Source organism: Pelmatolapia mariae, linkage group LG10_11, assembly GCF_036321145.2.
Source record: "Pelmatolapia mariae isolate MD_Pm_ZW linkage group LG10_11, Pm_UMD_F_2, whole genome shotgun sequence".
NCBI lineage: Eukaryota > Metazoa > Chordata > Actinopteri > Cichliformes > Cichlidae > Pelmatolapia > Pelmatolapia mariae.
In genome coordinates this window covers 1,743,858-1,768,232 of record NC_086236.1, presented here as the reverse complement: position 1 = coordinate 1,768,232, position 24,375 = coordinate 1,743,858, and the positions used below count along the sequence as shown (strand labels likewise).

Here is a 24,375-nt window from a genome sequence, read left to right as displayed (position 1 = left end):
TAATCTCTGCATGCAGCCAGGACTGCTGAGCAGCTAGAAACCTCCATCAAACCAGAACAGGACAGTGTTCCTCTGTGAGTCCAGCAGCTGCTGTTAGCTCTCAGACGTTTACAGACTGATGCGCAGTGGAAACATGAGTCTGTCCCCACTTTTTACAGATGTGTTGCTGCCATCACATCTTTCATGAAACAGTCTCAGTTTAAACTTTTTATATGTTTTCTTTGTTCTGTTGTGAGTAAAATATGGGTTTACCAGCTTTGCAAATCATTGCATTTGTTTGTTATTTACACAAAGTTTATTGGGGTTATATTGTTTTTTTTATTCTTCTTTATAATTAAAAGAAGGAAATGTAAGTTGCTATTTCTTTATCTTGCTCTCTAAACAACATAATAGCAACAACAGAAGGAGAAAATTGTAATTATAATTGAATGAAGGGTCTTTATAATTTATCACTCTCATTATGATCAGTTATAGCAATCATTCATTACTAAGTGAGCAAACACACCATCACATCTGGAGGCGAACAGAGGACGGAGGATTAAATCCAGTCTGTATGTTTGTGGACTCACCTGTGATGGTGAGTCCACGGTGTGGGACGGAGAGATTTCGCAGGTCTTTCCTCCCCACTGCTGTCAGACTCCACAACAAAGACTTTAACTGATCAAACACACACATCCACAAATGTGCAATAACACAAATGTGCAATAATCTTTCTGGCACCATTGTATTTTTCACTCTGTTGTATATAGCATTTGTATTCTATTTTTATCCTATTGTATATTTTATTCTATTTTATTCTACTGTATATAGTATTCTATTTTTATTCTATTCTGTACAGTTGTGTACTGTATTTATTCTTATTTTATTTTATTCTAATTGTCCTTCATAACTTTTGCACTGTCCACTTCCTGCTGTGACAAAACAAATTTCCCACGTGTGGGACTAATAAAGGTTATCTTATCTTATCTTATCTTATCTTATCTTATTAACTGACAGCAGCTGACAGCAGCTGTCAGCTGCTGCCTGATTTCCATGAAGACATTCCTGGTCCCCGGAAATTTAAGGGTGCGTTTGGTCAGATGAGTTTGAAAGATTTGAAGCGAGTCGGGCCTGAAATTGATTCTGTTTCTAGTACTTCATCTTCAGAGCATTCAGCCACCCTCCTCCTCATCCCTGTCGTCCTTTGAGCTTCCACCTCCGGCTTCTTTGGTAGACTTGTGGTTCACAAGTCTCTGTTTCGGGCCCAAAGGGTCTCTCGGGGTTTCTCTCCTGACCTTCAGCTTCTCTGTAAATAATTGATCAGCGTTCATTCAGCCACAACTGCAGGAATGAAACCCAATACAGGGACTGCAGCAGGCGAGGAGGTGCTCACAGCACCAATGATTTTACACGAGCAGCCGAGGTTTGAATAATTCAGAGTAGACATAAAACATTTTAATGTCTCAAGTTTAAATGTTGATGCCACCCAATATTTGTTGAATTTATTAGGATGTTTTAATGTCTTTACTTTTTATTGCTGATTGAATGAAGTATTTGGATGCTGGATATACAAATTAGCTCGACGCCAACTCTCCTGTAATTGTGATGAACTGTCCTCCACACGACCCGAGATAAAAACAGTCACACATTTCAACTAATGAGCTCCTCGCCTTCTACAAGCAGCCAGAAAGTCAAAGGTCTATGTTCATAAATCCTCAGAGTCTACACGTTCAAAGGAATTAAAATAATTTGATCAGAGTGGGCTTTAAAAAGCTTCTCGTGTGGAAGCAGATGGGATCACTCACCTTCTCCTCCGGAGGAGATCCTGAAGCTTTCAGCTCCTCGCTCTGCCTCCAGTTATCTGAGGCTTTAATTAGAGAGAAAAGTGAATGGATCAGCCCCTCCTCCTCCTCCAACCCGCCCGCTCTCGTCCCTCCATCATCACCACCATCAGCTCTGATTCATACAGTAAATACTAAATAAACAGAGAGCTGAGCGGCAGACCAAACACTATCAGCTGTGTTGAGTGTGATCAAACACGGCAGTGGGATCAGTATTCAAACAGCCGAGGTCTCCTCATTCCTGTCACGTCCCCTCCTCCTGTTAAACACGGCCAAAGTTTCTAACACTGAGCTCAGTGTATGACAATTTATCACAGTTTTTTCTTCTCCCAGATCTCTGTGATGTCATAGTAAGGAAATACTTCTAATATAGTCATTTCAGACTCAAGATGTGTGGGCTGGAGCTCGAAACAGCAGCTCCACATCAAACAACCGATGCACTGATCCTGGATCTGTCTGCTCCCATAACCACCAAGTCTTTGATTCATTTTTTTTACAGTGGGAAGAAGTGGGGTCAGGATTATTATGACCTGCGAATCCCAGAACAAAAATAATAATCATAATAATGATTTTTCTGATTTTTTTTTTTTTACATTACCTGATCCAACCTAACTATAAACTCTATGACTAATAGGAGTGATAAGAACCAAGAACCAAGGTGTTTAGGGCTATATACAATAGCCTGAAGTTAAAAAACCAAATTTATCCTGCAGGTGTTTATGTGTCTGAAACAGGGGTGGAACTCCAGGCCTCGAGGGCCGGTCCTCGGGTTTTAGATGTGTCCTTGATCCATCACAGCTGATTTAAATGGCTAAATGACCTCAACATGTCTTGCAGTTCTCCAGAGGCCTGGTAATGAACTAATCATGTGATTCAGGTGTGTTGACCCAGGGTGAGATCTAAAACCTGCAGGACACCGGCCCTCGAGGCCTGGAGGTGCCCACTCCTGCTCTAAGGCATTAAAATTAATAAAAGAAGTGATTTTGTGTCTGTGCAGTTAAACCTGGGTATCATCTGCATAGAAATGCACATATATGAAGAACTACAGCAATTCCAAAGCACAGTAATATGACATCATTAAGTTTTGCTTTTAAAAATATATTTCAGAATTAATGTTTACATATACAAATATATTTGTAGTTAATTTTATTTACATTTTAAAATACTTCTCCAAATATTCTTAAAGTCACGGTGAAATGATTAACAGCCTTGTATCAGTGTCATAACCTTCCACAACCTCAAAACAGCACATTTCAGTGTGACTTTAAATACTTTAAAGCACATTTCCCTTTACAGTACATCGCTTTCAATGTAAATGACATTCAGCTTCTCATCACAGGCACGAGAGCACAATGCTAAATATCCTCGACTAGTGTATAAATGACTACTGTGGTCATGAAAACAGATTCAGGGAGTTATTTAAAGCACATGATGGATGAGATGCAAAACATTGTTTTAAGAAGAAAAATGAAAGTAAGGCAGCAATCATGGCACATAGTTGGTTATATTCAGTGGATTCTTCCCTTACATTTAAAGTAAACAACGATAGCGCGATCACAGACGGTACCTGAAGAGTTTAGCATCAGTTAAAGAGGAATTTCACCACTGTGACAGAAACGTAACTTTGTTAGTCTGAAGTTGTTTCAGTTATTTATTTTTTGCTTTAATGTGATGATGACACATCAAGTTTGGGTGAAATTCCCCTTTAATTAAAACAAAACAACAACAACTAAGTATAATGTCCAAAAATCAAGATATCATTTAAGCTCTTTAACTCCGCATGCTTATATCTGTGTACTGTTCCCTTTTTATAGTAACAGGTAAAAGTAGTTCAGTAAGTAACACAATAAAACTTAAATAAGATAAGTTAGATCTGCAACAGTTCAGTCCCTTTTGTTGATTATGTTTAATTAGGCTCGCCGCAACTCAGAGAACACAGAGTTGGAGAAAATATGTGAAAATAGGATTTTTTTAGATGAAATTTGATCCCCAAACTCCCAAATCTGAACGTAATGTTAGGAGTCAGAAAGCTGACCGATTTGACTTCGATGAGGATGTTTAAACCGATGAGTCACTGAGCTTTCAGCACGCTGTAAAGTAACACCGTTTTGTCAAAATGCATCTTCTAAATTAACTGAGTAACATTCGTTGTCTAAGGTCCAAAGTTGGACAGGCCTAGAGACCGGTTGGCAACCACCTACCAACCACCAGGTGCTACAGAAAAATGTGTTTTAACCAGCTGTGAGGTTGCTGGAGGTTGGTAGATGAGCTCAGAGGCAGAGGCAGACACCGACAAGCCTCTTTGTGGTTGGTTTGGCAGGCTGTCGCTCCCAGCTGTGATGTGACTTCTCTTCCTGTAAACACTCGACCAACAAGCCGAGCGGTAAAGCAAACAGGAAAGTGCAACACAAACCTGAAACCTCCACAGTAAAAGTTGCACCTTTTGAAATGTGTTGTTTTCAGTAGTAAGGTACAACTTTTACTCTGAAGGAGTTTCCTGTTTGTCTTTCCCGTCCACTCGGCTCAGTGTGAATGTTTGCAGACATGTTGTTGTCTTTAACGCAAACGTGGCAACCAAATCAATCACAGGGAGGTTTTTGGGTGGAGCGCTCCCTTTGCAACCCATTTTCACCCAGTGATAACCAGCAACCAATCACCACTTGGTGGGAATATACATGTACTGATAGCAACCGCAGGTTTCCAGGGGGTTGCTCACCACAAACATTTGACTCGTGGGTTTATCGAAGTCATTGTTTTTGGTCTGGTGACCATGATTATGTCTCCCAAATTTCAATCTGTAGCTTTAAGACCTGTGTCTCAAAGCAAAAACACGGTTACAGGCTGTTTGACGAAGACAATGGATCCTCTGAGGAACATAAAGTCTCCACAAAAATCATCTTGTAGGACAGAGTGAGGATAATAACACAGCTACGCTGCTACCACGGTGGCTTAAAATGAGCATTTAGAGGAGCACAGGTATCAAAAAAGATTTGAAAAGCTCCAGCTTTCTCCAAACGTCACAGCAAAATATACTAACCTTTCCCAAAATGTCAGTTTCATTTTCAGGGGCTGAGCCTGTAAATCTGTGGTGCAGATGGAAGACCCCTGTCATGCAGTTTTGGAGCAGAACGATTTAGTGAACCTGGAAACATGCTGAGAAAATGCTGCATGAACATGTCACCTGCTGAAAAACATGAAGAAGATTATCTGAGGTTTCCGTAAAAGGAACTTAATAGATGACCAATCAGAAGAGAGTGTGCTTATAGAGAGGCGGGCCTTAAAGGAACATGAGCTCCAATGATTGTTTGAGGCTGAGGATGAACTTGGGGCGTCACATATGGAGCTGCTGTGAGATGAACGAGCTGCTCTAACAACAGAAACATAACAGGCCCGATTGTCAGGAGTCAGAACAACGACTGAGACTTACGCTTTAAACTGTCACAAGTCAGCAGCTGATTGGCCGTCCTGATGAATGAATCTGACTACCCCAAAAAAATCCTCCAACATCTGAGCTCTGTTATGAACGTTATTCCTTTCTGTAAATACCGACGTGTGTCCTCCAGGATCATGTCATCGTCGTTTCTCTGGATGCTGCCGATTGGTCAGTTTAGATGAACCGGCAGGTTGTCGCTGACGCAGTAAACAGCTGCGGAGCTGACACGCCCGAGCAGCCAGCCTGGTCCCAGAGAGGCTGGAAGAAGGAGCACTGGGCAGAGACTGTGCGAGGCGTCCGCCGTGCCGTTCTGGCGTTAGGTCAGGTCCTGGACGTCCAGCAGCATGGCGTCCTGCTTCGTCCTCAGCTGGTCTCGTACCAGGAGGTGGGCCACCAGCTCGGAGCTCAGAGCTGGAAAACAAGCAAAGCAGAGTGAGGGCTAACACGAGGCGTTTGTCCCCAGAACAAAGTGGAAGAGATTTCTGAGCCCACATCAGTTCAAGCTGGTGCAAAATTATTACCTCATCCTGTCGGTCAGGTAGAGGCCACAACAAGGTGAGGTTGAGAGATCAATCAGGTCTGATTATTAAAACCAGACAACTGTGATCAAACGCTCCATTTTTCACAGCACAGCTCTGATTTTTTTTCTTGTGTCATAAATGAAACGCACCTGTTTCCTTCACTGCAGCACAAAACAGCCTTCGGTCGGCTCTACAGGAAGTAAAGTCTCAGGGCTGTGGAAAGATTACTGATGGCTGCGATTAGCTTCACATCTTTTCTATTCAAAGTTTTAACGTCTTCACCGACAGACTAAAAGATTCACTACGAGGCTAATGAGGAATGGCATTACTGAGAAAACCAGCCTGGCTTGTCCTGCAAATGGTAAATGGCCTGTATTTGTATAGCGCTTTACTTAGTCCCTAAGGACCCCAAAGCGCTTTACACATTCAGTCATCCACACATTCACACACACATTCACACACTGGTGATGGCAAGCTACATTGTAGCCACAGCCGCCCTGGGGCGCACTGACAAATATATAATTAACACAAATATATAAATTTGTTTCTTTATTTTCAAGAACAAATCTGTTGGACGTAAACCTAACAGAGACAAAGTTGGTGACCAGTGAAATAAAGATCGACTCTAAATGAAACCCAGATGTGAGGCTGTGAGCAGCACCGTTGTGTTTCCGTTAAAGCTCTGCGTACCGTGAACGTCTCGTTCCAGCGACGCCCTCAAGCTGCCGAGCTGCTGCAGCGAGCGCTCCTGCAGCTCCCAGCGCTCCAGATGTTTCCGCTGGGCCACGCAGCTGCTGCCGGCCAGCCGCTGCAGCAAACACACACACACACACACAGATGAGCTTCAGGTCATCGATCTGCTGGTCGGTCTCGGGCTCATTCTTTCTCACCTCCTCCTTCTGCTCGGCCAGCAACTTGTCTCTCAGCGTCCTCAGAGCCGTGGCCACTTCCTGTTTCAGCCCAGCGGCATGGCAACCATTGTGCCCTGTTCCCTTTGTGACCTGACAGGGTCAGAGGTCAGAGGTCAGACTGTGGACAGCACATGTTTGTGACTGTGTTTTAACCTGAGCATTAGGCAGTGGTGAGGTAAAGGCGAGCCTGGGTTCAGAAAAACAGCAACAAGACTCGCTGGAGAAACGCTGCCCCCTGCTGGTGACAGCTGCCATTACGTTCTGCAGCAGGTAATCACAAAAAGTAGCTTTAATAACAGTTAGAGTTACACTCCTCGTGGAGCTGTGTGTTCAGACAGTGACGAGTGAGAACACGAGTTAGTGCCTGATAATGACTCAGAGACAAAGGAAAGGATTCCCCCATGGAGCCCAGAGAACTAATCGTTTAACCCTCGGTGACTTCCAATCAGTGTTTCAGCTTCTTTTTTAAATTTGATCTCTCTGTACAATGGACTCTGAAAACTCTAAAGGCCGACCCCATTTTTCTGCGTGATCAAGCTGTTTTTTATTTTTATTGTTGCCTGGCGATGAACTGATGTTCTCCTGCTCTGGCCGGACTCTCCTGCAGATCTCTGGCAGTAACACTGCTTTTCTCAAATGTTTAGCAGTGTCTAAATATCCTTTGAGAAAAGCTATGTCCACACCCAGCTTTGCTGCCACTCTGCTAGAGGTTCTGTCAAACCGGAGTCACAGATCCCAAAAGCTTAAAATGTTCAGTGATTACAAACAGACAAACTCTCCTTTCACTACATGAAACGTCTGAAGCTTAGATTCTGAATCATTTTGTTGCATTTGCAGTAAAATCTGTCCCTGATCTGTGTCCTGAAACTCGCTGCAGCAAGCAGAGCAGGAAGCACCTTTTTATTGGCCCCCTCCTCCTCCTCTTCACTGTCGCTGTTGTTGATGAAGCACAGCTGCAGGTTTCTGTGGTTGTGAAATCTGTAAACAAATAAAAACATGCAGAGAGTTTATCTCAGCTGTGTATTTCTCACGTCTGCAGGTATTCACCGCACTCGTGCTTTATTTTCCTCACAAACGAGAGAGGAAGAAACGGTCATCAGCTAGCTGCAACTCATGGCCGAATCCACAGACGGTAACGGCATGGCCACGCTAGAATAAAAACAGGACGGCAACCTCCCCGTGACTACGGAAACTCGGTGGTTGCCAGGTGACCGAACTTATAACTTCAGACTGACAACATGTTGCAGTCAGTCTGTAACAACTGTTATTACAGCACAGCACCACTAGGGGGTGTCATTCTACTATCGTGGTAGGAAGAGAGACCCCCAGAGTGAGTACAGCGCATAGCCATTACAGACAAGCTAGCTACTATCTTCTCACCTCTTTGTGAGGAAGACCATACCCTTGCAACGGGCTGACGCCAGCATCTGCCTCACCCCAATCATTTATGCGATGCCACACGTTACAAGACTCTGACGGTAACTTTAGCTGGAATTTACCGTGATTTGAAAACGTTTTGCTGAGTCATCGGATCATCAGAATTTGGAAGAATTATCCGACCGTGTGCATCGATTTGATGCTGAAAACAAAAACATCGCTAATTTCTTGCAAGACGATGAAAATGCATCTGGAGGCTTCACGGTGGGACCTCGCTAACCAGCAAGTGTTGCTCCCTCCATCCTGTATTATGGAGCACTGGTGTAGGAGCGAGCTGGCCTGCGAGGTCACCGTCTTCACTGGGCAACACTTTGACAGATTCAAACCAACAAACACAAACTCAACAAAAAACAGAGATTATCCACGACGCTTCATTACCGTGACGTAACAACTGCCACTCGACACCTCCTGAAGTCTTCCTCCTCCTCTTCCCCCCAGACGTTGCTCCACACTCCATCTGGATTTCCCTCCGTCCTCAGCCCCGCCCCTCTCTGCAGGAAGACAACATTACCTGAGGATAATTCTCCACCAATCACCTGACGACTAACCGTCAACATCCAGGACTGAAAAATGAAGCATCAAAAGCTGCAGTTCCCCCGATGACCACTAGATGCTCTAAAGGTGCATCCGGGACTTGGACTGGAAGGTTTAGTCTTATTGGTTGCTGTGTTTGGTTGCCTTAGTTTCAGTATTTTGGTTTAGTTACAGAAGTTGACATTTAGTTGCAGCCATTGCTGTGTTTGCACTGGTTTTGTTGGTTCAGTTGCACAAAAACTTAGTGTAGCATTGTTGCTCTAGTTGCAGCAGTTGGTTTAGTTGCTGAAGCTGAGACTATTTTGTGTTGCTGGTTGCAGGGGTTAGTTTATTGGAAGACGTTGCTGTGTTTAACTGCAGGTGTTGCTGTAGTGTCAGTGGTTGCCATATTTGGAAATTTCCATGTCTGGTTGTTGTCTTGCTGGATAAATTGTACAACTAACCGTGCTCAGTCAGAGTTAGTTTAGTTGCATAAGTTGCTAAAGCTGCTGCTGTAATTGCAGATGTTGCCATATTAAGATGGAGCTGTTGTAGTTGCAGCAGACTGTTTATTTACAATAACTGGTGTTGTTATTTGTAGGTATTTTGTGAAGGGCTGCCATGTTTAATTGCAAGGTTACAGTATTTTTTTTAAGTTGCTGCTGTTTGTTTTTCTTAGTTGCACAAATAGCTATTTTCAGCTGCAGATGTTGCCTTGTCTAGTTGCTGGTGTTGGTTTAGTGCAGTGATGTTTTTTTTGGTTTTACTGGTTGGTGTTGTTAGTGGCTGTGACTGGTTTTAGTTGCAGACATTGCCATGTATAGTTGCAGGTGTTAGATTGGATTTGCTGCACAAGCAATAATACTTAGTTAATGCTGTTGCTATAGTTGCAGGAGACTGAGTTACAGTAACTGATATTGTTAGTTGCAGGTGTTGCTGCCATGTTTGTGTGAGTGATGTGGTTAGCTGCTGGATGCTATTTTTAGTTGCAGGTGTTGGTTTTAATTGCACAAAGGCTGAGATGGTTGTTAAAACCGTCTTTAATCTTTTGTCAGGGATGTCAGTCGGTTGTGTCTTAGTTGCCAATTAAATGATTATCAGACTTAAATTTTATTGATTTATTTATTCTCATCAACTTTTGCTGTTTATTTAGCAAAAGCTGCAACAAACCAGAGAAAATGTGAAATAATGTTAAATTGTTATGAAACTACAAATATACTTCCTACTGGCTTTAAAAACCAACCATGAACTATCATTGGCCTTTCAAAACTTAGGAATAAATGAGTGATGCCACAGTGGTCGCGTCCATCTTTTATATACAGTTTATGCTGACAACAAACCACTCGGACTGGTTTCAGATGTTTCTGTGCAGCAAAGCGAGGGTGAGAGAAAAAAGTACTCCGGCAGCAGCAGATTCTCACCAATCAGAGGAAATGTATTCAAAACTAAAGTGTGATGAGTATCAGCCCAAAAAGCAGCACAGATGAGAGGCTGTCGCCCAGAGCAAACAGGAAACTGATGTTGGGAAGTTTTGAGTGATCGTTGTGTCACCAGAGAACGTATAAGCATGCAGCTGTGACACCAGGTCGTTAAACCACCTCCTCCTCCTTGTTTTAGCTCGGTGTGGAATACAGCAGCGGCTCTTCAGACACAACAAACACGATCTCATCCTGTTCAGGATCGAATTAAAAACGAGGGTGGCTCACAGCAGGAAACAGAGGAAATGGCAAAGACTATCAGGAACAAGCTCCTCAGAGACCTGTAGTAAAGAGCAGAGGGGGCCAAACCATGCTGGATACTACATTTCCCACAATGCAGCTGAACAGCAGCAAACTAAAGATTTGAAGTGAAGCTTCTCTTTCAACCGGCACTGTTTAAAGACGGGCAGTTTCCTGCGCTCAGCTCTGCTGGTTTAATTCTGCTGATATTCCTGCAGATTCTGCTCTCAGGCTCTAACACTTAGTTCCAGGTTACAGCCTGAAACTATGGAAACCACAGCTGGCTAGCCATAAACTGTTCAGACTACTACCATCAGGAAGGAGGTTCTGCAGCATCCGGTCCCGTACCAGCAGACTGAGAGACAGCTTTTTCCATCAGGCCATCAGACTGCTGAACACGTCATAGACACCTCACCCTCACTACTGGAACTTCAACATTATGCACTCCATACTGTATATAAATACCACTGTTTTGCACATACCAACCTCTGTATATTTTATATATCTTATTTTATTGTTTACTTTATTTCATTTGTAAAACATGTATATACATACTATATACACACTCAAACACACACACGTAGAAAAACATATTTAGTATACACATTCAGTAATGTATATACCTTTACATATTGTACATATATTTATTACTTTTTAGATTAGCCATTTTTATATTTTGCTTGTTTTACATTATTGTATTTTGCACAACTCTGTTGCTTGTGAAGCTCGCACACAAGAATTTCACTCACATGTACTGTACCAGTGTACCTGCACATGTGATGTGACAATAAAAGTGATTTGATTTGATTTGATTTGATTGTGTGTGCTGCCCAACCAGTTGCCCAGTGGCTGCTGAAGGTTGCTGGCTGTTGCTAGGTGGTCGCTAAGAAGGCGATGCACCAAAAACCGCCTTGTTTTTGTTTTGTTTTAAAATTGGAACTGAGTAACTGCTGGAACCTCTAGTGGACATTAGATGAACTGCAGGTTTTGGTGCTTGATTTTTCCTTCTTTGTCCAGCGATGTGCATCATGGGAAATGTAGTCTTTCCCACTGACTGAGAAACAGAGCCTCAAACTCTGAACATTATCTATAGCTGACCTTTGACCTTTCCCTCCGCTCCTGCTCCTGTTTCTCCAGCTCAGCTATCCGCTGGCTCAGCTCCTCCCAGTGCATGATGGGAAGGTCCTGGTCCAGAGAGGACGCCTCCATGGGGTGATTCTGATGAAGCTCCTTCTCCTCCCCCTCCTCTTCCTCCTCCTTCTCCTCAGACGTCTCTTTCTCTCCCTCCATCCTCCTTGAATGAGACAAAGCAAGATCAACAAAAAGTAAACAATAACATGTGTAAACACAAAAAGCAACAAACAGCTTTGTTTTCATGTAAAAACTCTGAAGACCAAGGTGGAAACTTAAACCTACAGAATGTCTGAGACGATTCATCCACAACACTCATTAACATGTTGCAGTTTTTTCTACTCCTGGATCTGTAAGACGTCACACAGAGGAGAAATACCTTATATGGTTATCTCAGGCAGCAAAGCCCCACCCATTTGCATTCTGTTTATGAGTGGCAGCCAATAATATGGAAGTGGCTTAAAGAGGGAGGGGCTAAAATGCTGTGCCACAGTGCATATTTTTGTATCTATTTGATATTAAGCAAATATTGGGCCAGCATTGCCGATACCAATACTAATAATATGGCAACCTCTCAGTGTGTCATAACTTATTTGATAATTCTGAACATATTTCAATGATCACTAAATCACAGTGAATTTAACTTTCCACAACAAAAACACCTTTCAGCATCTCGTGTAGTTTGAAACTGGGTTTTTTTAGACCTGGGATTTGAATGGTCCTGTCTGTGAAGCCCTTTGGCTCAGCTTCTGCTGTTTAAAGGTTTCACAGGCTGTTAATACAATATACAGTCAAAACAGAAAGGTTAAGATATTTATCGATACAGCATTAGTATCGATGCTATTCTGTACATTTCTATGAAACTGCTTGTTTCAGGCAGATGATGAACTGAAGGTCCAGTTTAAGATAAAGAGGGCTTATTTTGAACTGTAACTCATGTTAAGCTGTTGTAGAAGCCCAGGATAAACATCTGGAGCTGGGACTGAGCACTGGTGTGAGCTAAGGTTATTAATATCATTAATAACCCAGCAATAATCATGTAAAGCTGCACATATGCCAAATAAAATCAATAGAGATCAATAATTAAGGAACAGTTTCAACAATCTGGTAACGTTTAAATATGTTTACGGGAGATTTATTGGTTGTAAATGATCTGTCCATGTGGTTGTAGATAGAGGTGACTGATAAGAGTTGTTGACTGCTGCTCTCTGCGCAGTGTCCCGCTGCTGTCGCGCTGCTCTGGCCGCATGTTGTTTAGGAGCAGCGGGGACACCTCGGAGGGTTTTGCCCACCTACCAGTCACATCCAGGCGGCTCCGGTTCTCCCCGACATGTCGCCGTCCGTCTGCGGCCCCCCCCCCGGGTGCTCCGTGTGCGCTTCCCGCGAAGCTTCGCAGTTTTTTCGGGAAACTCGAGAGAAGCAGCTCAAAGTTTCCTGAAACTATTTTAACTCCGTCTGAGGAAGGAGCACCTCCTCCTCCTCCACCTCCCCTTCCGCTCTCCCAGATTTAACCTCTCGTCTGATCGTTAAAGTGACCGACGGCACGAGCGCTAACGGTAACGGGACGGTACTTGGAGTACTCCGGTGTGAGGGTCCGTGAGCCCCGAGTGTGGACTGTAAGGTGCAGTCAGGAGCGCGGTGTGGTTGCTTTAGTTGCAGGAGTTGCCCCATCTTGTTGTTGCTGCGGTTAGTTTGGCTGCAGAAGTTGCTGTGTTTAATTGCGGGTGTACACTGTTGTGTCAATGGTTGCCTTGTGTAGTTAAGGTTGCAGCTACTGTTACTATGGTTACTTAGTTGCACCAATTACACAAGCTTGTTTTGCTTTAGTTGCTTTTAGTTTTGGAATATTTGCCATCTTAGTTGCAAATTTTACTAGTTGGTGGAGGTTGCTGTGATTTGTTCTAGTTGCATATTCTCGCTGTAGTTGCTGAGGCTGGTTACAGGTGTTGCTGTAGTCGTGTATGTTGTGCTTAGATATTTGGTTTTGGGGCAGAAGTTGCCACATGTAGTTGCAGAGGTTGGCCAACTGAGGATGTTGCCGTAGTGTCAGTGGTTGCCTCAATGTGAACCTGAAGGTTTGGGATGTTGAAATGATCGTTGTTGCTGGATGTGGATCAGAGTTGAACGGAGATTAGCTGAAACACGCTCTGGGTGCTTTTTCAGTAAAACATTTGAGTCTTTTAATAACTTCATGTCTGTGTTGGACTCGGTCCAGGTGGGACTCTGGTCCAGGTCCAGCTGATTCTCTCCTCGTGGGAAACATCTGCACAGCGGCAGTGAAGGGGTTACGGTTGCCGGTGTCCAGTTTCACCATATTTTGGAGATGACGACTCAGCGCAGATGAAGAATTCACAACAACAGAGGAAACACCACAACTTTCCTGCCATCGAACCTCCGTCCTGACGCTCCGTGTTACTGAGCTCAGTCATGAGAACTTCCTGTCTGAGCTGATGATCATTTAAACATAAAATACAAAACACTCAGTTTTTATTACTTTAACTGAACCTCTCTGAGTTTAACTGTTTGAAGACGCCACCCTGGATGTATGACTGTTTCCTGAAAGTTTAAAGTCCAGATTACAGATATAATGGTATAAAATGAATAAATGAATGTCCCTCATTTCTTTTCCATCCATCTGTTAAAGTAAACTCAGGAAAAACAGAACTAATGATAATTAATAAAAAGACAAACGTGCTTTGTTTAAACAGTTACACCATTTTTTAAATAAATTTTTAACTTTTTTAAGAGACAAAATTTTAAATTTAGCAAATAAACGTAGCTTAGTTTAGCTTCACCTTCAAAGTGTGGTTCTCCAGCTGCACCACGGCACACAAAAAGGCACTTCAGAGGGTCATTAACATGGCCCAATCATTGGACATCCTCTTCCCTCCCTGAAGGACCTGTGCAGCTGTCTCAGTGTACTCAGAGACCAGGTGACCATCAAAAACCTCTATTTTCTGCAGTATTCGCTTGATTGTTACACACCAGTCTACCGTTGTGCTCAGCGCTCAGACGTGTTTTTTTTTCAATGACCACTGACAAAAAAGCCTCATTTCTGCTGTTCAATAACAAAGAAATGTAAACTTTTACAAATGATTGCTCAGCTGTGTCTCTAATCAAACCTCTGTAACTTTGCTCTGCTTCATCTTCAGCAGCATCAGGTAATGTTCAGATGTTGATTCATGGTTTTCTTCTGTTTTTCATCTTTCTGTGTTTTATCCTCAGTTACTTTGACACAAAGACATCTGCTGTGATGCTCACACCTCTGAAGTCTCACAAGTGTCAGCTTTGTGTTCATACATAGATATATAGACTGTACTGATAAATGATCAGAATTATAATATTTCTCACTGTCTGAGTCTGAATTGAATCAGTTATAGAAATCGATACCCAGCCCTAGCAATAGCCCTAAATAGTGCTAACAGCTGGCATGACTGGCTACCTCCCTGGACTTTTGGGGGGCAATAATGTGCAACAAACATCCATTCTTGAATTTATTATGTCATACTTTTTTGCACTTTTATCCACTTTTAAGTTTACTGTGTTGTGTTTATTGCTGGCGTGCGACAATTTTCCAATGTCATTGTTCTATTGTACTAATATGACTGCAACGACAATAAAGAGTTATCTTAAAATTGTTTTATTTTAAAATCACAACCAGACAGTAAAGGAAAACTAAATCACTGATCAAAACCAATACCAATGCTTCATTTTACCACTATAAGATTTAAAGTCATCACTGTTAACATTACAGTCATAAAGGTTTAAATCTTTAAGAGATAATTTCACACAGAACTCAACTTCAATTTCAACACCCAGTGTGACAAACACTGATATAAACTACAGCTACATGCTATGATATCACATGTTGTTCTGTAGATTAGAATAATTAAAAATGATAATAATGATAAATCGGTGTGAGCTGGATTAACCAATTGGACAATAAGAAAATGACCAATTCTTCACTAAATTAAAGGCATTTAGATTTTTTTAGTGTATTAAATATCGGTGGATCTTATGTTAAAGTGTGGAAATGCTTGTCATGTATGATAATCTTTGAGTTTTGGAGGAAGAAACAGGACAGAACTTTTTATGTGTTTGCATGGCAGGCTGCAGTTCCCCCTGTGGCCGGCCGGCGGCGCTGTTTCCAAAGTTGGCGAACTGCCTGTATTTGGTTGAAGGACTATGTTGTAAAAATCTTTCAAACTGTTAATTTTCGGAGTTTTCGCGACTCCTCCGCAGGAGTGCTCGGTGGGTTCGGGGCCGGCGTGACCGCCTCTTCCCGGGGACAGGCGGACCTTCCCGCCTCGGACCGTGTGGCGCGGGTGCTTAGCGGTTTTCTGATCTCTGGAGGTTTTTGCTGTTAGCTCCGCAGCTAATCCTAAAAGTCGCATCAGCTGTGCGGATTAAAAGTTTCCCCACAAAGCCAGGCCCAGGAGGAGGCTCTGCTGGGCACATTTAGGGAACTTTATCGCGGCTGTTGCTGCGTATTTTTCGCGGTTTTACGCAGTCGTAAAAAATAACGTTAGCGGCGCAGCAAGTGAAGCCAGCTGCGGGTCATAAATGTCGCCGTGGCCCGCAGTCACACGCGGATAATAAGGTTTTCGTGAGGAGATGCGATAAAGAAAGGCGAGCTTCGCTGTTCTGCCCGCTGACTCGGCGGCTCTGGGCTTGCTGCTAGCGAGGCCTGCGGGTCGGGCTTCCACCGGGCTCGAGTAGAGCCCATAGCCGCCGTCAAGCGGTTGAAGGCCGGCAGACGGCGCAGCCGCAGTCGGGCCTGTGGACCAAAGTATGGAACGGATGGAAGTGGACCAGTGCGCAGGCGCAGGAGGCGGGGCACTTCGCAGGTCGAACAGCGCCCCCATGATCACGAGTGTCAGGTTAGTGGTTCTACACCACACGTTGAACTCCGTCCAAAAGAACTTAAAATGTAATGTATTGATCACAGAAAGCTCGCAGGTATCATTTTAATAGATAAAGTAAGTCATCTTAATACAACAGTTCTGGTCTTTTATTCGGCTTCATGCCGGGTGTGATGTTATAAAATTAAATGTTTATTTTACTTGTGCTTATCTTGTTTTCACTTAGAGTTCTACATGCTAATAATAGAAATATACAGAAAAATGGTAAACATGGCCAACTTACTGTTGTTATGTTTGGTAATCTTCTGCTGTGATTACTAATGTCTTAGCTTGAAAGTAGCAGCCACTATAGTCTATAATAATTAGTTTCAACTACAGTTTATTTACACATGAAATAATTTGCAAATCTAAAAAATGTAAATATGAGAAATTATAAATTTCTGTGGCTACTTGGCTAAAAATAAAAAACACTCCTGACATCCTTTTTGATTTTTGTACTTTGAAAATCATTAAACAGATTTTAAAAATAACATGTACCATGAGCAAGAATCAGTTTGAACCCTGAACATATGAGAATAAAATGTTAACATAATTGTTTAAGATACTGATGCCAATAAATAGAGTTATTTATATACTGAAATATCCAAACCTCGGCTCTGTGACAATTACACGAGAGGTTATTGATTATCTTATTTATCACGTTATTGGTCTCTCTCAGTGACGGGATGACGGTCTTCAGTCCCGTGTCCTCGGCTCGGTACAGACGCAGCAGCATCTCCATCAACCCCAGCTGTCCCTCGCAGGTCAGTAGCGCTGATACAGCTCTGCAAAAACTTTATTTACCGGAAAATGTTCATAAGCAGTGAAATAAAACAGTGTTTAAACACACCTGATCTGAAGCGTCAGGTGTTTCCTTTGAGCTGTAGAGGTCGACCGAAACTGAAACCAGAAGAGACAGAGAGCTGCACAGGAACCAGACGTGACAGCTGCACCAGCTTTGAGGAAAAACCCTCTGATCTGGATATTAAAGTTTTTATCGTGGGCTGAAACTGGAAGGTCTCATTAACCAATCACAGCTCCCCTAACTGCACCTCATGCCAAAGTTTATGACTGCTCGTACGCTTGCAAAAGGAAACAAGGAGCCAACTGCACTCATATTTTACTGTTCAACATACTTTTAACTCAAAATGTTCAAGTACTGAGGAGAAATTATAAGTTAAGCACCACATTTGACCTTTTAATCTGCCGTTGAAACACAGAGCAGAGGCACACGCTAGTCTCTAATCTGATGATCATCATAGACGCTGGGCCAAACACCACGGTCTCTTCCGACTTCTCTGTAACTTTGTTTTTGTACTTTTGTCTTCACCATAAAGATCAGCAGCAAATATCCAGTCAGGACTTCCTGCTTGGATCCTTGAAGAACTCAGCAGGACTACAAACAGTGATAAAAGTCAGACTAAACTGTGATGAGCACTTTAACTGCATCTGTTCTGAAGTTAAAGGATAAACTGTGGAGATCACACAGAGTTGGAAAAAATCTAGAGACAGTTTTCAGATCTAATAATAAAACATTTATTCATGTTGCACCTTTTTAACTTAAGTTCAGGCAGAAGGCCAGACAGCAGGGCCAGAAATACACCAGGATGTAACGTAGAATAAAAAGGTTAGACAATCGATTACAAAACGATCAGTGATGATAGAATCAAATCAAATGACAGTTTCTGAGCCTTCTCTCCTCTCTTGACTCAAAGCCTGATGGAAAAGCACAGTTACAGCCTTCAAACAAAGATGGCAGCACAGCTTACAAACTCACAGCTCGTGACCTCTGACCTGCACAGTCTGAAGCTTGTCCTTTAAATGATGCTCTCTTCATTTCAGCTTCACGTAAACCTTTCAGTCCACTTTTTATCTGTTTTAGCCTCTTTGAGCTCCTGTTTTACACATTTTTCCTCTTTCAGCTCGTCCCTCTGTCTCCTTTCTCTCTGACCGGATACAGACTCGACCACAAGAGGCAGGTGAGGACAGACATCCTGCTCTGCTTCCCACCAGCACGCCGCTTTCTTTCTCTTTTTGCTCAGCATCGTCTACAACGTGTTTAAGCTATTTTTAAATCAAAGAGCAGTGCTTCAGTGTCTGTGTTTGCTTCACCTCAGGAGGAGAACACAGAGATGACACTCAGAGGGACTCTGCAGAGACTCGGGTAATCCAGAAACTCTCCTTCTATCTTTGAGGTTTAAACAAGCAGTCAGTAACCCTCTGTCTCTCTTCCAGTCCTTCCAGTCTGGTCCCAGTTCCTCCAGTCAGCCAGTGGCACAACCACACATCAGTGGTGAGCTTCTCCACGTCAGCTTTCATGCTGCCTCACTCTTATTTTGATGGTTTACAGCAGCACCTGTCAGGATGCTTTATTCTTTTCTAACCTGCTGAGCCTTATGGGTATTGTAGTTTTTAGACCAATAAGAAAGAGCTTTAGTTTTGAATAGGGATGGGTATCGTTTAGGTTTTATCCGATACCGGTGCCAAACAGGTCCTTTGGAACGGTGCCGGTGCTTAAAGAATGGAGAACACAAACTTTGTCCTAAAACCTCTCATGTTTAGCTGTTTTTTTTTGTAAAAAGATAACAATGTTAGCCTTTTCTGCAGCTATAGAGCATATATGGTATCACTCTTGGCTGGAAGCAGTGCTTAAACAATGGAAAAAACACAAACTTTGTCCAAAAACCTCTCATGTTTAACTGTTTTCCACTATTCCTTTGGTCATTTTAGCCTTTTTGGCCAGGGTGAAGGGAGTATCTGCCATCAAACAAGAAGACAGCCGCATGTAACTACGACGGTGTTTGCTAGTTCACCTTACATGCATTAATTTAATAACGTGGTTAGCCTACTCAACGTAAATTACACACGAACAACATTAAGCTACTCACGCAGAGAAGAACGGCTGCTGCTGCCATCATCATCCTCATCATTTCTGCTACACTGGCAGGGCTAGGGGCCAGGACTCTCCTCTCTGGGTTCTTGGGGGATGTTGCTAACTCCGGGTCCGATAACAGGCACCACACCCGCAGTAGATGTGCTCGGTGTGAGGTCTCGCAGCAAGCTATTAAATACGGTGCATTTCTCGGCTTTTAAAAAAACGCTATGCGTCGCCAGGTGTTTCATCAGATTCGAGGAGTTACCTCCTTTGCACAGTATCACCTTAAAGCACTTGTTGCAGGCTGCTGAGTTTGCATCTTTTGCTGGGAAGTACAGACAGACTAAAAGAATGTACGTACCTGGGCCCGCCTACTATCCTTGGAAAGATAAAATGATTGGCTAGAATCCAAAGTGTATGACATCTCAGGGAAAAAAAGCACCGAAATGTGGGCTGCTTTTCGGTCTGGTTACTGCCGTTTATGTCAGAACCGGTGCCATAATGGCACCTGATACCAGTACCCATCCCTAGTCTTGAATTTAGTTTGAATCTCCTGACTTGGAGTCCTGAAACTAAACCCGATCAAACAGTGAATGAAGTTCATTTAAACTGGAGCCTTTTCTTCTTCAGTGGTTTCCGTCACACGACAGCGGCGTCACGCCCAACTCATCCCCAAGTCCTACCAGGAGGTTCAGGTTTGTCTAACGCCTAAGCCTGATTTATTGTGTATTCATTGTGCCGCTGTGCTGACGAATGTGTCGATTGCCCCGCAGACCTGCGGTCAGCACCACGGTGAGGTGGCCGGCGTTGACTCCGCTGAAGAGGAAAGGTAACCAACATTTTACTGTTGATCATACTTATTCTGCATTCTTGAAACAAAAGTGTGTAAATCTGTGAAAACTCATCCCTCAGGGGGGGTGGAGTCAGATGGACCCCCAAAGAAGCTCTTTGTTGCTGGGGTGACAGACCCCACCCACCACAGCAGCTACACAGTTAGGTGAGGATCACCTGAGTGATGCATTGTGTTCAAAACCTAAAACCTGAAAACTGATCTTCCTCCTCTCTTCTCAGCGTCTCTCAGTCAGCGGCAGACTCTCCTCCTGTGGGAGGGTCCATTCCTCAGTCCCACCCCCTGTCTCTCTCGCCCCCACCCTCCTTCACCCCCTTCACCTCCCACCAGCACCCTGGACACTAAAGACCACCTCACCTCCAGTCCCGACCCCGTCACAGTGGGCGCAGACCGACCGTCAGCAGCTGGAGGAACTTCAACCTTCATCACATCGTAAATCTGTTCCAGTCATCCACCAGTGTCCCTGTAAGCCCCGCCTCTGTAGATTTCCAGCTGTCCCCATTGGCTGATTGAAGATTCATCTCCACAATCATGTCACTTTGTGGCTCCGCCCCATATGCAGGCCACAACCACTGCCATCAAACAGTGCCGAGAGGACTCGACATCAGTGACATCATGAAGTAAACTCGGGAAACTTTGTAGAAGGTCTGAAGACACGCTGGTTGTGTAATCGGGCTGAAACTTGGAGTGAAGGGGATTGTGGGTAATCCTTACGTGAACATCCAGCAGAAATTAGGACTGAAGAAGAAAGAGGAAAAGCCAGAGGATGTCCCATTCTTTGGCTTCCTTTCTTTAAAAACACGTTGAAGAGTTCCTTTGGATCCTGAGACGGATCTCGGCTCGTGGAAGGGTGAAACCTCGGGGCTCCTGTCCAAACGGACCAATCGGCTGATGCTGTTCACGAAGTTCCTGTTTCTCTGTGGTTTATTATTGAGATAGTTCAAATGAGGTCCTGAGTTGTATTCAGGACTTAAACGCAGACCGCTGCCCGGACGGTCTTTGGAGGCACTTCAGGAACATTTGAATTCCTCTTCAATCGACGGGATTGGAATCAAACTTGGAAACTTCAGCAGAACTTTTGTTTCCTGAAGTTGCTTTTGTAAAATCTCAGAAATCTTTCTGTAAGGAAGACATAGAAATGATGAGGTTTATTTAGACAAGAGGAATTCATGAGTGTTCATGATCATCTGGACTCACAGCACTTCATCGAATCAAGGATCATTCCCAATCCCAAAACCACTTGAAGGCGGGCTGAAGCTCTGCCTCTGAACAAAACGTCAGCCTTCGAAGACTTTTTGTGTTTTAATGAAAACTTCCAGTTATGGATGAGATGGATCCTTCTGGTTTTGTCAGATCTCAGTTGGAGATTTCGTCACCGGATACGAGGCCGTTTTTTAAGCCAGTCTCCAGTAAGAGTAGAGGTGGTTTCTTGTTAATAGTGTATCTATATGTGAATACTTTGAGCAGCTGGTGTGCGCTGACCTTCCTTCGGCCTGCAGGGTTTGATTGTACATATTGAACCTGCAGAAAGAAACCGTGCTCTTCCTCCTCTGAGATACATTTATGATTGAACTCGTTCAACCCACTAAAGTTATTTTGCTTGAGACCTGACCTACAGAGAGTTTAGAGTATTGAGTGCTTCCTGAGGCCGTTTGACGGGGGAAGGTAGACTGTGCAGGTACAGGCCCCCATAAAGAGAGGGGCCGGTCAGTTCTTCAGTGTTAGCAGCATTCAGTTACATGAAAGGATTATTTTATGGAGAAAGCTCACTGACACCAAAGCAAACAGTTACCAACATCAGTTCACTTGATGTGGTTTTGGATGTATGTGCCGTGTGGTGTTACCATGGAGTATTATCCTCGTGGTGCAGCAGTCGTAACGCCGGCCTGCAGTGTGAACAGTTGTATGTGCTGCTGAAGGCTCGCCGTGCTGAAGGACCCGTCGAGGCTCCATAAGGTTCAAAGTTCACGCCGCATGTCAGTGAGCAGGTTTGTGCCGTAAGAATATTCCTGCTGGAAGCACCAATTCACCGGTCTGGATATAATGATGTTCCTGTGATGATGTGAGCACAAAGCTGAGGTCAGGTCAGGGGTCAGAGGTCGGAGGCGGTGCTTTATGTGGTCGAGCTGCAGTTCTGCTTCCAGCGTTTGCACAGTGTTGTATAGTTTCCTACGATCACTCATCGTGCCTGAACATGTCTTCATTTGGGAGGAGCGGCGGTCGGGTCAAAGGTCAGGCCTGAGGTTTCAGTGAGACGTGTTTGTAAATAGAGTCTCTATAAGCTCTTTGATGAAGTGTCTTTATTCCCAGTTAAAGAGAAAGACCCGCTGAACGTTGGTCGCCATCGGCGACGCAGACACAAAAGCTTTGTAGTTTTTTTTAGAGGCAGATTTTTTTTGCCGTCACCACTTTGCACAGTTTGACCATTTTATCGTCCTTTCATTCAGAGACTGATGACATAACCTCGTGGAAGGAGTGCTGTCCAGTTCTGCTGCTTTTTCTGTTCTTGCTTTATTGTCACGACTCTGAGTCTGTCCTGTTCCAGACGAACGCGCTCTCACATGGCGGCTCAGGGTTCGTGAGCAGGCCCACACCAAAGTCTTCACCTGCTAAAATGTCTAAAAGGAAAAAAAAACTATTATTTCAATTTTTAAAAAAGCAAAACGTGTCAAAAAAGATTTAAATCAGACATTTAATGATTCTTCTGCAGCGTTTTTCATGCAGTTTGTCTGAATCAGGATTCATTTCCAGTTTGAAGCGTTTGAAGCAGGACAGACTTTCCTCAGAGGTCACGACACGCTGCCAAATTCTAGTCGCTGTACAGACAGACCGTAGCTTTAAGACAACTTCCTGTGTGTGTGTGTGTGTGTGTGTGTGTGTGAGTGAGTGAGTGAGTAAGATAAACTTTGCACAAACGCCATCCCATGCTGTCAGTAGCTCTGTAGAGAGGTGGTGTTATGTAGCGGGACAGAAATGTGACGGACTCGGGTTTAAACGTCTTTGGTGTTTCATTGTCGAGACTCTCGTCCTGCAGGTGTCTGAAGTCCAAAATCATGTTTTTATTTTTATATGTGATGCACGTGTCCAGTGTGATTGGAGGTTTTCGTGTTTGACATGAAGCTTTTATCCGTTACAGCCCGACACAGACAGATTTTTATGCAGAGGCGAGGCTGTGAGCGCTGTCCTCAGAGAGGTATTTGCTGAAAGTTTTTCAGTATTAAAGGAGTATTTCACTCTGGCAGAGCGCCGAGAGTCAAACGTCAGAAATGACCCTGGGGGGGCCCCGTAGTTCCCCCGCCTCCATCACACTGTAGAGTTTCAGTTTGACAGCAGCTCAGGTCCAGTTCGCTCAGGCTTCACCTTCATCTGAGTCTCCATCAGTGGATGGAGTCCTCTGAGTTCCAACAAACAAAACAGCCTGTGTGGAAATAATGTTTTGGCTCAGCCTGACACCACAGCGCCACCTTCAGGGCCCAAACAAACTACACCCTAACTACTGGGTTTTCAAACTGCAGAGGTGTCGCCTGTGATCATGTGACCAAGACTTCCCTCGTAAGTCACATGGTAACAGCTGGCTGATACCTGTGTTTCAGTAAACAGGCTCCGCCTCCATGAACATCATGAGCCGAGAGCGACCTTCAGCTGGTTTTGTTTTTACTCGCACGCTCATCAGCAACATGAAATATTTCACTTTTTAATGAAGATAAAAGCCTGTTTTTATTTTTCTGAAATTATGAAAGTCGGCGAAGGACCAGAGTGAGATACGACTTTAACAAAAGGGCTGCTAAGAGTTTTATTGTTGAGGACAAAGGGAACTAAAAGCACATCAGTCACACGTTCACGTGTAAATACTTGGACTTCTCTACGCGACACGGATGAGACGATGTATTTTTATGCAACTGAAACATTAAAGTCTATATTCAAGTGTTCATTCCCTCGAGACGATCTCACGGCTGTACGAGAAAAAGAACGACTTTTTAGTGGAAACTGTTCATGTACACACTATAAATATATATATTATATTGTATATGAAAAATACCAATAAAAGAACGTCTGTACCTTCACATCGGCGAGTTTGTTCTCGTCATTGTTACGAGACTCTGGTGTCAACATGGCAGCTTTGATTTCTTCCAGTTTAGACGCACTTTAGTAAATATCAGGTCGTCTAAACGTTTAAAACTTGATTTTCAAACTTCAGCCTGTCCCAAACCGTCCTGATCAGGTTAATAAGAAACAAACTCGTATCCTCAGATTTGTGTCTTTTG

At 43.5% G+C, this 24,375-nt stretch overlaps 2 protein-coding genes across 2 annotated transcripts; one reads left to right on the top strand and one right to left on the bottom strand.

Annotated features, from left to right (window-relative positions):
• Nucleotides 1–2,959: 2,959 nt before the first annotated feature.
• im:7136398 (schwannomin-interacting protein 1) lies at nucleotides 2,960–12,980 on the bottom strand. The gene is made up of 7 exons (XM_063486402.1): nucleotides 12,781–12,980; nucleotides 11,452–11,647; nucleotides 8,501–8,613; nucleotides 7,582–7,663; nucleotides 6,665–6,775; nucleotides 6,465–6,582; nucleotides 2,960–5,664 (listed from the first exon to the last, which is right to left on the bottom strand). The coding sequence occupies exons 2-7, from the start codon at nucleotides 11,641–11,643 to the stop codon at nucleotides 5,570–5,572; spliced, it is 711 nt and encodes a 236-aa protein (XP_063342472.1). The 5' UTR covers nucleotides 11,644–11,647; nucleotides 12,781–12,980; the 3' UTR covers nucleotides 2,960–5,569.
• Nucleotides 12,981–15,441: 2,461 nt separating this feature from the next.
• LOC134636349 (P2R1A-PPP2R2A-interacting phosphatase regulator 1) lies at nucleotides 15,442–24,174 on the top strand. The gene is made up of 9 exons (XM_063486290.2): nucleotides 15,442–16,364; nucleotides 17,065–17,149; nucleotides 18,308–18,364; nucleotides 18,503–18,549; nucleotides 18,621–18,678; nucleotides 19,891–19,955; nucleotides 20,034–20,089; nucleotides 20,173–20,257; nucleotides 20,332–24,174. Exons 1-9 carry the CDS (start codon nucleotides 16,276–16,278, stop codon nucleotides 20,453–20,455), a joined length of 666 nt encoding a protein of 221 aa, XP_063342360.1. The 5' UTR covers nucleotides 15,442–16,275; the 3' UTR covers nucleotides 20,456–24,174.
• Nucleotides 24,175–24,375: the final 201 nt, after the last annotated feature.